Source organism: Brassica napus, chromosome C8, assembly GCF_020379485.1.
Source record: "Brassica napus cultivar Da-Ae chromosome C8, Da-Ae, whole genome shotgun sequence".
Classification (NCBI taxonomy): Eukaryota; Viridiplantae; Streptophyta; class Magnoliopsida; order Brassicales; family Brassicaceae; genus Brassica; species Brassica napus.
The window spans coordinates 25973810-25986186 of NC_063451.1; the positions used below are offsets into that span (position 1 = coordinate 25973810).

The following is a 12377-nucleotide window of genomic DNA, read 5'->3' on the forward strand; positions in this document are numbered from 1 at the left end:
ATGAAGTTGTAAATACACAATCTACACCAAAATGAATGCCAGAGACAGATGTTAGCAGTTTTCAAGGCTTGTAAGACAAATGATGTAGTATAAAAGATTGTCGAACCAATTCTAAAGGATAAGCACTGAGAGTGCAAGTACTTATTTAATCTAAGTGCAACCGATGATTTAAAAGGTTTTCTAAACTAATGATTAATGCTAATGCAGTTGCAGAATAATAAAAGCGATAAATGAAACGACTTTCTTAACTAAGGGAAAAAAGAACTCATGGGCATATGAATCAGACCTTGGGTGATCAAGTTTCGAATTAAGGATGGCAAACGAACAATCAAACTATCAACCTTAAGCTTAGACACAATTCTAAACAAACTCTATGTCTAGATGAATGTTTATTTACTAACACATTTAAAACAACAAATGTCTTTGGTTGAACAATATGAAAGCAATCATTACTAACAAGTCTAAAGGCTTTCTTAGCACTTCTAACAACAAATGTCTTTGGCAAAATATGCTAAAAGCTTAGAAGAGCTGTCTCAGGCATTTCATCAAACACCTTTTGGGTGAGAAATGCCTAAATGTCAACTTTTGAGAAGTTAACTCAGAAGATGCATTATGAATACTCTACTAGCAAGGATTAAGAATGATCTACACTAAAACATCCTAGCTCTAACCTAATCACCCTTAATCTCTCTAACCCATGAATTCAAAAGGTGATTACTCACTACTCTTCATGATTCCTCTTAAATCCATATTGGATTTCAGATTAATCATACAGAGAAATACAAATAATGATTAGAAAACACAGAATTGCAATAACTAGGATGATCAATTGAATCAAGAGATAAACTTTCCAAAAGTTTTTGGTGGTTTTTTTCTTAAGATCCAAGATGATCTGCCTGGTGGCTTCCAAAAAGTACTTAAAACTTAGGTTTAGAAAGTAAAAACGTGCATAATTAAATGACCAAAAGGCCCTTGAGTAAACATGAATTCGAGCAAACAATAGGCGCGCAGCGACCTCCAGTAGTCGCTCCGAGAGGTCGCTCCAGGCATCGGGAGCGACCTGGAGGGGTCGCTGCGAGACGTCGCTCCGGGCGCGTTTTCGTGTCTCCGAGCGATGAAAACGTGAGCGGCTTCTCCGCGTCGCTCTGGTAAGGTCGCTCTGATAAGGCAGGTCAGAGCGACTTGACGGTGTCGCTCCGGGAAGGTCGCTCCCAACGCTCTGCTCGTCCAATGATCACCTTTACACCTCTTTTGAGCTCCAAATACACCCAAATGTCTCCGAGAACTCCATGCGGTACTACAATACCTAATGAAGACTTATGTATGCAAAATACAACCTAAACATGGCTAAATCCTAGTCTATATGATCAAAATGCACATGGGTGAGTGAATAACACAATGAAAATATGCAAGATATCACGGATCTATAATGAGTTAAAGACTATTATTTATGGAGAACTATTCCCTAAATGGAGGGAACAAGAGATGCCCATTTCCAGTTTTATATTTTTCTTTTTTTCTTGCTTACTCTCTACATATCTACACATGCATAACATTAATGATGTATCATCCACTTCTTTGTATACTAATAGTTTGTTCTTCAGTTACATTGTAAGAAACTTGGGGCATTGCCTCCGCGCAAGCGCGGAATTGTGGACATAGTTTTTGTTTCATATCAATATTTGCTAGGGTTATTGTAGTTGTGAATTTTGCGTTTTGAATTGTTTTTCAAGTTTTTTTTATTGTTATAGGGTTAGAGTTGTGATGATGAATTGTGTATGTATTGTTCTCCACTTATGAAGTACCAAACTGTGTTAATAATGTGAATGATATAGTTCGTGGTGTTGTTTGTTGTGTCACTGAGACTTATTGTTTGTTTGTCTTTTTAATTTGTTTCTTGTACTATTAAGAGTACATAAATTATATTAAAGTTGTTGAGAGTACCTTTTGTTTCTGGATATTTTTTCTCCAATTTAGTTGTGTAAGTTTTGTGTATTAAGTAATAATTTTTATTATCCTTATTATGTTTGTTATATGTTTCTTTTTTTATTTTTAAACTTGTTGACCTTTAAAACAAATACATGAAGATTTGTAGAAATAACTATAAAATGAGTGACAGTTCTGAGTATTTGGGCCTTAATGGATTTTATACGAATGTATGTATTTCTCATAAGAAGACAATAACATTGACCTGTTGACATTGGACATGTAAGCTGTTTTTATAAGACAAGAAGAGTGAGCAGGTGGAGATGTTGTTGCCGCCTTTGTGTCTGTCGGGATTTTATCTTGTATCTTCTGGTTTGGTTGTGTTTGTTTCTCTTTTATTTGATGGGTAATATGTAAACAAAAATCATTGTTAGTTGTATTTATCAGAGTTCGTAATTTACTCTGGTTTTTTGTTTAGGTAATTTCACTGATCGTGGTTGTCGTCTTCATCTTCTTCTTTGCGAAAGTAAGTTTGTAAATTGTTAAATAGTTGGCCGTGTAGTTTGTATTTGTTTAGATGACTCGATGTATGTGTCGTTGAGTTTTAGTTGAGGTGATTGATTTGGTATATTTGTTTTGAAGTTTATTTCTAAGATTAGACAAAAAAGAGAGGTGATCATTAATGATTTGTCTTTTTTGGAATTCTAGTTTTTGGTGTTTTGATTGTTTGGAATGTTGTGGTTTATTTTAAGCTGTAAAATAAAGGTTTGTGTAAAATCAGTTTGATAAGTAAGAGAGATAAACAGACGACAGCATATTTTGGGTAGGAAGAGAGATAAATAGACGACCACATATTTTGGGTAGGAAATATTTTTGATTATTGATGTTAGCACAATATAGATAATAATATAAAGGGAATTGTGTGTTGATTGTTTCTTACGGATCAATGAGAAGACGGATAACGACTCGGGTTGTTTCTTTGGTAAGGTCAGAGCCCTGGACAGAACGGATTTGCCCAACCACATCTGCGAGTTTAAATATCAGTTATGATATCGAAACATAATATAAAGCCAGATGCAATATGATAATATGCATGGGAGTTCTATGTTTGTGTTCGCAATCACTTGGAAATTGTCGAACAATCTAATTATGACTGGAGATTGATCTTAGGAGCATCTGTGATGACTTCATCAATAATAGTTGGTGAGATGAAACAAATAAGGAATGAATGATCAGTTATCTTGTACATGCTTGAGCACCTATCAACCTCAAAACGATCGATTTACACAATGAAACCGGCTTTCAAAGATGACATGTAATGATTAGCACGTCCGACGGGAATAAACTCATGAATCACAGAATCTGCAAATAATATTATTCAACAAAGAATCAGGAAATCAATTAAAAACAATCTACATTATTTTCCTTCCCTAGGCTCGGCCCACAGAAAAAGCCGAAGAAGCAAGGGTTTCCAACCTTCATAAATATATATTAGTTTCGGCCATCAATGTACAGAGTATCTTTTAGCTTAGTGGTATAAATATTGGTGTTTATATCTCAATTACATGGGTTCGAGCCATGGACTTGACACTTTTTCACACTTTTCAAAAGTGAGACCCACAAAATGCTGACGTGGCGCGCTGAGGAGAGAGCAAAGACTCAATCATTATAATATAGACTAGATTTTACATTCGCGCTACGCGCGAGTCTGTATTAATAATTTAATTTAGTTTTATAATAACTTTGAAGCTAACAATTTAACTGATTTATATAATTTTCTTATTTGAAATATGATTTGTTGATTTTAATATTTATGTGTATTTATAATTATATCATATTATTAGCTATTTAGTTATTTGTATTTATAGATGTAATAATTATGTTTATAAAAACATTCATAGTTTTTGAAATATTAAATTATATTTTAAAATATTATGTAGATTACTCAATATATGTAAACTGTTAATAAATTATAATATTTTATCAAAAATTTATACATATTTTATTTGAATAACATAAGCGATTAAACTATCTGTATAATATCTAATTTTGCTTTATATTCAGAAAAACTTTATAATTAATGTGTGATTGTTATACATACATATATATATATATATGTGTAATAGTATAATATTGAGATTTAAAATTTAATGGCAACAAATATTTTGATAAACCTTAATTAATATTAAATAATCTTTGTAAGATAATATAAATTTAAAGTAAATATAATGAATTAAACAAATTTTAAATAATATTTTATTTATTGAATTAATATTATAGAGAACCTAAAGTATAATATTTATATATTACTTGATCTAATTATTTAGTTTTATAGCATTACAATATATCAAAATTTACCTTTTTATATGAAAAATATTATTTTGGTACGATAGATAATATATGTTTGTTTCGGAGTTTCCATGAATATTTTTAAGATCATTTATAAACTATTATATAATTTGATAAAAATATATTTCTAGTTGCTAAATGCTGGTGATAAGATAACGAACGTCTTAGATAGCGTACTCATTGTAATCTTGAGATTTTTTTAAATGTTATAAGTTTGTAAATTTGTATGTTTTGAGTTTGTTGATGATAAATTCATATTGATTATTTTTCATGCTAATTTATTGCTTGCCGTCTTTATAATTTTATTAAAAATCTTAACCAGGTTATTTGACATGCTTTCTTAAACTCTTTATTATTTTTATTTAACTTTTTTGTTCTTAAAATATTTTCTTCAACATAACTCAACAGAGAGCATCTTAAACTTTATATGTTATATGAGGTGAATCAGACTAATGATTATAAAAATTCATCATTTAGTTTGCTTTAATAACAATTGTTTTTAAAAATCTTGTAGATCATATCTTGTTAGATTTATTTCAGTATAGCTTATTTGTTTAGTTTCTATGAAGATTTTGACTGTAGCTGACTAAAAAAATATTTGTACAAACATAAAATAATAATGTTGATTAATATTTAAAATTTTAATGGATAAATAAATTTGTTAGTTTTTTCATTGATTAAAAATAATTTGAAACTCATTCATAAATTATGGCTTGCGATTCTCTCTCTCTATCTTTGTTCTCTTACTTAACATCTTTCAGAGAGAGCGAATGCAAATTGCAAATATTTTTTTTATATTGGAATTATTCTCTACTCTATCCAATTTTTTGGTGTGATACATTTTTTGTCTATTGGATTTTTTCTTCGGTTTTGTATGTCTACTTTCGCTCGCAGATGTTTTACATTTTTCTTTGTACTATTTCTCATTCACTATTATTGTTCATTCACTTCAAATCCTATATTCTTGACGCGTTCCTTGTTCATGAAGATTATGTTTGGGTTTTCGATTTGGATATTATTAAAGAAAACACATTGGATATTGATTTATTATTTATTTTGAAAATACACTTTTGAAATTTTATTTTGAAGAGTATATTTTTATTTTGTGTTCCTGGAAGTAAAAATATTGTATCTATATCTATGAATCAATTTAATTTTGATGATTCATTTCTTAGTATACCTTATTTGATGTTGTATTCCATTTTGTATTATTAATTATGGAAATTTTAACATTTTAAAAATAGTAAACTATAATTATGATTTTTCATATTTTGATTGTTTTTTCTAATCTTATGCGTATACTCTCAATGACTTGACTTATAGTCTCATACATGGTATATGTTATTTTTGAATATTTTCAATAGTATATAGCCTAAACTTTGAAAACCATGAGTTAAATTAATTTATTTATAATTGTTTGAAAGTTTTGTATTCTTAATATTAATTCTTATTTTGTATTTTATTTTAATGTTACATTTTGAGAAATAATATATACTAAGTAAATTTATTTATAATGTTTTACTTTTGTTAACTTACCTTGTTTAATATTGGTTTCTATTTTATTTTAAATGATCTTATGGAATTTTTTAAATCCTAATCAAAATATAATGAATTTTTTCTCACTGATTTATAGTCTTAGATTATATATAATGCATGTTATTCATGAATATTTTCAAGAGCATATAGCCTAAATTTTGAAAATCATGAGTTAAATTTATAGTTATAATTGTTTGAATTATTGAATTTAAAAATTAATTATTATTTTCAATTAATTTATGTTAAATTTGGAAATTATTATATATATATATATTAAGTTAATATATGTAAAATGTTTTTACATTTGTTAGTCTGCCTTATTCGATATTGATTTCTTTTTTATTATGAAATAAACAATTTTTGGGAAACATTGACATATTTAAAAAATAACAAATTAAAATGCTTATTTGTCATAATATGGTTGGTTGTTTTAAATCATACGTGGACACTTTCAATGACTTATATCCTTAACATTTATTTAATAGTTTACCTTATTTGATGTTGAATTACATTTTGTGTTATCAATTTTGAAAATTTTAACATTTTAAAAATAGTAAACTATAATTATGATTTTTCATATTTTGATATTTTTTTTTCTAATCCGATGTCTACACTCTCAATGACTTATAGCCTCATATATAATATATGTTATTTTGAATATTTTAATAGCATATAATGTTTTACTTTTGTTAACTTACCTTCTTTGCTATTGGTTTCTATTTTATTTTAAATGATTTTATAGAACTTTTTGAATCCTAATCAAAGTATAATGAATTGTTTTTCACTGATTTATAGTCTTAGATTATATATAATGTATTTTATTTATGAATATTTTCAATAGCTTATAGCCCAAATTTTGAAAATCACGTGCTAAATTTATAGTTATAATTGTTATAATTGTTTGAAATATTGCATTTTAAAATGAATTATTATTTTTAGTTAATTTATGTCAAATTTCAAAATTATTAATATATATATATTAAGTTAATATATGTATAATGTTTTTACTTTCTTTAGTTTGCCATATTCGATATTGATTTCTTTTTATTATGAAATAAACAGTTTTTTTGGAAATATTGACATATTTAAAAATAACAAATTAAAATACATCACTAGTTGGATATTTAAAATTCTCATTGTTGATGAGAACCAATTTTCCAAGGGAATCTATATAAAATTGGTATATCATTAGAACATTATGAAAAAATCGTATATTTTTTATATGGACAGTTAAACAATAAACCCATAAGCAAACTCCAAAAAAATAACCACTCTGCAAAACCCATAATAAACAACTTCTTATTAAAACCATGCTCGAGGTCATGGAATACCAAGGAAGAAGCAGAAGCAACCATAGTTTAGATTTCTCTTTTTTTCACTATCTATCACTTTCTCAAAGTAAGTAGAAGCAACCATAGTTTAGACTCTCTTGGAAACTTTTTTTTTGTCATCAACTTATACAGATTCATACTGACTCTCTGAACCAAACCGGAAGATCTTGATCCATGTGAAACTTAGACAATTATTTATAGTCACGCAATACTTCATATATTAGAAATTAGAAAGTTTCTTATTTTATATAATAGTCAAAAAAGTTTTAATTTTTTTTGTTATTTTAACTATTTTAACAATAAAATATACCTATGAAGACATATTTTTTTGTTAATATTACTATTTTCTATTGAATTTCCATTTTACTTTAATAGTTAGCATTTTTTAGTAAGTTATGAAAAGTTAATATCTATTTTGTTAGTTTAGTATAATTATGTAATATTAATTTCGTTTTTAAAAATTAATTTTAATATTAACATTTTTAAAAATAGCAAATTAAATATCATATGTGTCATAATACGATTGGTCGTTTAACATCTTAAGTGGACGCCCTCGATGGCTTATATTCTCAACTTTTATATAGTATAGATTCATTAAAACGAATCCGCTTATGGTACTAAACTATACTATATGATTAATTGAGGAAAAGAGCTATAACTGTTAATGCTTTCAAGTCAAGTCTCAACTATAACTGTTCATGTATCGGATTCAGACGTTATTTTATATTTGGAAGAAAAAGCATAGCTCTTTGATTATTGAATTTTCAGATTTAGCGAAGTTATTGATAATAGATACGGCGTTTTACAAAACTTTAAGTATTGTCAAATTATAACGTTTTAGTCTAATTAAATTAGTTAATAGACTTGTTAAACTAAACGGAAGTCTGCTCTAACCATTGATGTTGACACCATGCATTGTGATAGCGAAACTCAAAACTTGGTCATTTTGAAACTTATCTATAACAAATATCTGCATGTGCATGCAAAGATGGGACTTGTCAAGTTCAGCAAGATACGTATAAGCTCTGTAACATCTAGAACACAAGAAGACGTTTGCCTCTTAAAACGCATGTTCGAGTTTGGTCACCATAATAAACGGTAGATTGCAGTTTCTTTTAGTATTAATTAAAAGCTGTTTTCTTTTCTCTTTTTTTTTTTAACACACACTTATATTAAAAACTCTAACCAACGTTAGGTGGTGCCATTAAGGCTAGTTCAACAGACAAGATCTGTTTGCATATTAATACTTAAAAATTACAACAATATGCATATTAATGGTATTATCAAAATATTTATAATTTAATGTAATAAAACTTACAAATATACTTAAAATTCTAATATTTTATACTTTAATGTTTAATTGACCAAATAAAATAAAGAAAACACAATCTTATATTTTATAAATGGAGACTAAACATATAGAACAAGATACATCAGTGTCAAAACTAAATAACCTATGAATATATAATAATAACATCTAAACTATTAAGTTGATGACATTGTCAAAAGTTAAAAACATATAATTAGAAAAAAAAAATATCCGCGCGTCAAGGCTAGTTAATACTAGTTTACAAAAAAAAAGGCTAGTTAATACTTAAAAATTACAGCAATATGCAGCATGAAGATTATTTTTTTCTCTGCCATTTTCCTTTAATTAAAAGCTTAAGAAGTCAAGACCGTAACTTTCTGCATAATATAATAAAAAATAATTATAGGAAATTCGAAAAGTTTTTAGAAACAAGAAGAAAAGGAGATCTATAAATTGACGGCGTCATCAAGTCAACGTGCAATTAAAAATACCGTCAAAGGTAAAAAAGTTAACGGAGATAGTAAATATTACACGGATCCCAGAAAAGTAAAACACTTTCACTAATCTAATCCGGGACTCCCCATCTTCTGCCGTCGAATCGGCGACTCCTCTGGCGACGAAGTCAACACATCATCATCCTCTTCAGGAGATGAGAGTGGCGAAGAAAAGACTTCCACGGGAGATAACGGCGGAGAAGAGTCCGACGAATTAGTGGAGAGAGTCAAGGATGACGGCGGCGGTGGCGGTGGAAGCGAAGTGTCGACGGTAACAGAATCTTCTGGAAGCTTCCGTTTGTTTCCGTTGGAAAGTTTAACGTCTCCGGTTAAACAGTTTCTCAGTCGTTTCACGTCGGCGAGTTTCACCGGTTTCAGTAAGAAATCCTCCGCACCTTCCTCAAGGCACCTGTCGATTCTGGTCAACACGTTCTCCGACGACATTATTACAACTGGGACTTGTCGGAAACTGGACGATTCCTGTTTCATATTAACGAAAAAATCCGCATGGTTACAGACAAAGATTCAAATAAATTGTTGCCTGAATCGAAAATAGGCGGGAAAGTTGAGACCTTGATCTTCTTGAGAAGCTCGTAACCGGTCATTCCAGGCATGCAGTAATCAGTTATGATCATATCAACTTTCAATTTCTGAAATTACAGAATCAGTAAATAAACAACTAACAATCAGAATAATCTTAAGAGCATCTTCAATTCACCTTAATATTGTTTTTCTTCTAAAAAAAATAGAAAAACTTCTTTATCATAAAAAAATAAATTTTGCTCATGGTTGGAGATGGTGTTACAATTAATATATCAACTTACATCAAATTCGGCAGATGCTTTATCGTTGTCTAGTCCTAGAAACTCTAGAGCACGCCATCCGCTGTCAACCGCCGTGACTGAAACAGAACCACCGAAAAAAACTTCTTTAAAGAATATCCGGCGAGAATAAAATCATTTGCATCTAAAATAAATGAATAGGTCACGAACCTTTGCAGGAGGTAATACGAAGCAATCTCTCGATGACAATCCGATCAACGAGGCTGTCATCGACGGCCAAGACGTGAACTTCATCTAAATCTAACGGTGGAGGTTCCATTCCTCCGATACCGACGCTCATCATCTCCGAGCTCCTTAGACAAGAAACGCCACCATCTTTGGCCATTGATGAGTAATAGTAACTGAGGGGAAAGGATGCAAATATGACAGAGAGAAGAAAAACAGAGCTCACGTCTGTTTTCTTTTCTTCTTCTCTTCCTTTTAAGACGGTTTTATATTTCTGTTTTTTTTTATGTCACTCTAATCAATCTTTTTTAGTGTGTCTTTTTGTATTTATTTTATTTTATTTTTCCAGCTAGAAAATCTAACAAAATCTTTGGTTCATATTTATATGAAATTTTATTTTTAATTATTTTATGCCGTGCTCTAGGGTTGAAAAAATGAACTTTTATTTGAAAAAAATAGTACTAATAAATTGAGATTTCTGAAGAATCCGGTGGGGGCCTATGCGAATATCATAGTGGAAAATATTCCTAAAATCAAATAATAGAGGAGAAGTCCGTACATCGAAATCGAAAATAACCATAGATAAAAGAGCTGAAAATGAGAACCTGGTTTAGTCACCATTACAATTCACAGTAGCAGCAGTGAAAGTAATCCGGTTCAATCAGTGAGTAAAATCTGACTCGGTTAGGATTGGGCTTACAAGAGATTTACATTAATTATGTATACAGTTATGATAAGGTGTTTGTTCTCCACGTTTCAATGTAATTTAAACATTTAGTTTACAATATCCAAAATTTAACCAAGATAATCTATATTGCTGCAGGTTTGCAAGTGTTCTTCTTACCACTTTTATGCTGTAGAAATATGTATTTTTAAATATGGATAACAAAACAAAATATTATCTGTTCATTGTGATTGGTCAGTTACTACTTTATTATCAAGAATCAATATAGCATAATCCACCGAATAAATAGTTGACAAACAAAAGAGAATAAATATAGTAAATTGAAACTGTTATTCGCCTAAGTATATCCATCTGATTTTCGAAATTTATATTATCCCAAACGGTTACTTACTTTACAAAAATGAACTAATCTAAAGAGCCAACTAACAAAAAAGGTGATTTATTTATGACAAAATATAATTTTCCAGTAAAACAAGAGGAAGGTGGGCAAATAATAATGCTTTGACGTCCACATTAAAATTAGGATCCGCGGGGCCCAGGAAATCTAAAGGAGGGCCCATTAATATTTGTTAGAACATTTCTTTATTAAGGCATTGGACTTTTCCTCTTTTTCTCCAAACATAATTTGCTGTTTCACTCTTTAGACACCACAGCGTATCCCTTGACAAAAAAAAAAAAAAAAAAAGACACCACAGCGTATCAAATCTTGGAGATTGCTTTTACTTTGTCTTTCCCCACTAAAAATAAATAAAATATTTATAAATTTATTGTTTTCCTTTCTCACAAAAAATAATCAAAATATTTATTGTCAACTTAACTTGTTAAAATGTTTGGTTCAAATAGATTTTATCTTGTTATAGAAATATTATTACTTTGTAAGAATTATATGACATGGGTTCCTGACCAAAAATATATATATGACATGGGTTTAAATTAAAATATATTGTCACCGCAAAAGCATAGAACCAGGTAGAAAGAAAAATGTACAGTGACGTGTGAAATCAGATTTTACAATGGATTGGATATATCCAATCATTTTTTAAATTGCGAAATTTAAGATTGATTTGTGAAATGATTTTTCAAACGATATGGGCCAACGAATGATGGATCAAATCTTCATGATGTCAACTACAAATCCAGGATTGAACAAATAAAATTCATAATAGTAGTGATGGACGTGTCGCACATAAAATCAAAGTTTATACTCCTATTTGTTTATAGGAACTTTGAACATCAAATGAAGACATTGACATTTCCCCTTTAATAAATTTTATTTTGGTGCTTGAATACGTTTTGGAGCATCTTTTAATTCTAAATACTATTATTGTATGTGTGTATTTTCAGTTTTCTGTTAGACCATGCTAGAATATAATCATTAGTATTTCTAGCAATAAAAGTAACTAAATAGTTGACTAACTATATAATATCCAATGTCGCATTCAAATTCTAAAACAATAAAGCATGCTAAAATGCACTTAACCTAATAAAACGATATATATTAGTATAAATTAAATTCCACAACAATATAAAACTAAATTTGGTATGCATTCTCAATTAGCCAAAATCATATGAATTGTCATCGTGTAATGTAATTTCCAACCCAAACACTGCAACGAAAGCATGCTAAAATAGAGTTTTAATGTAATTTTGACACAAAAATCTTTTTTAAGCCAACACTAAAAATCACTCTGTTTTATTACAACACTATAATTTTACATTAAGTTTAGTGTGAAACTATTC

General features: G+C 29.1%; 1 protein-coding gene across 1 annotated transcript; it reads right to left on the minus strand.

Moving 5' to 3' along the window:
* Positions 1-8833: 8833 nt before the first annotated feature.
* LOC106453100 (two-component response regulator ARR4) lies at positions 8834-10247 on the minus strand. The gene is made up of 4 exons (XM_013895337.3): positions 9938-10247; positions 9770-9846; positions 9518-9595; positions 8834-9425 (listed from the first exon to the last, which is right to left on the minus strand). Exons 1-4 carry the CDS (start codon positions 10110-10112, stop codon positions 9012-9014), a joined length of 744 nt encoding a protein of 247 aa, XP_013750791.1. The 5' UTR covers positions 10113-10247; the 3' UTR covers positions 8834-9011.
* Between the last annotated feature and the right edge of the window lie 2130 nt (positions 10248-12377).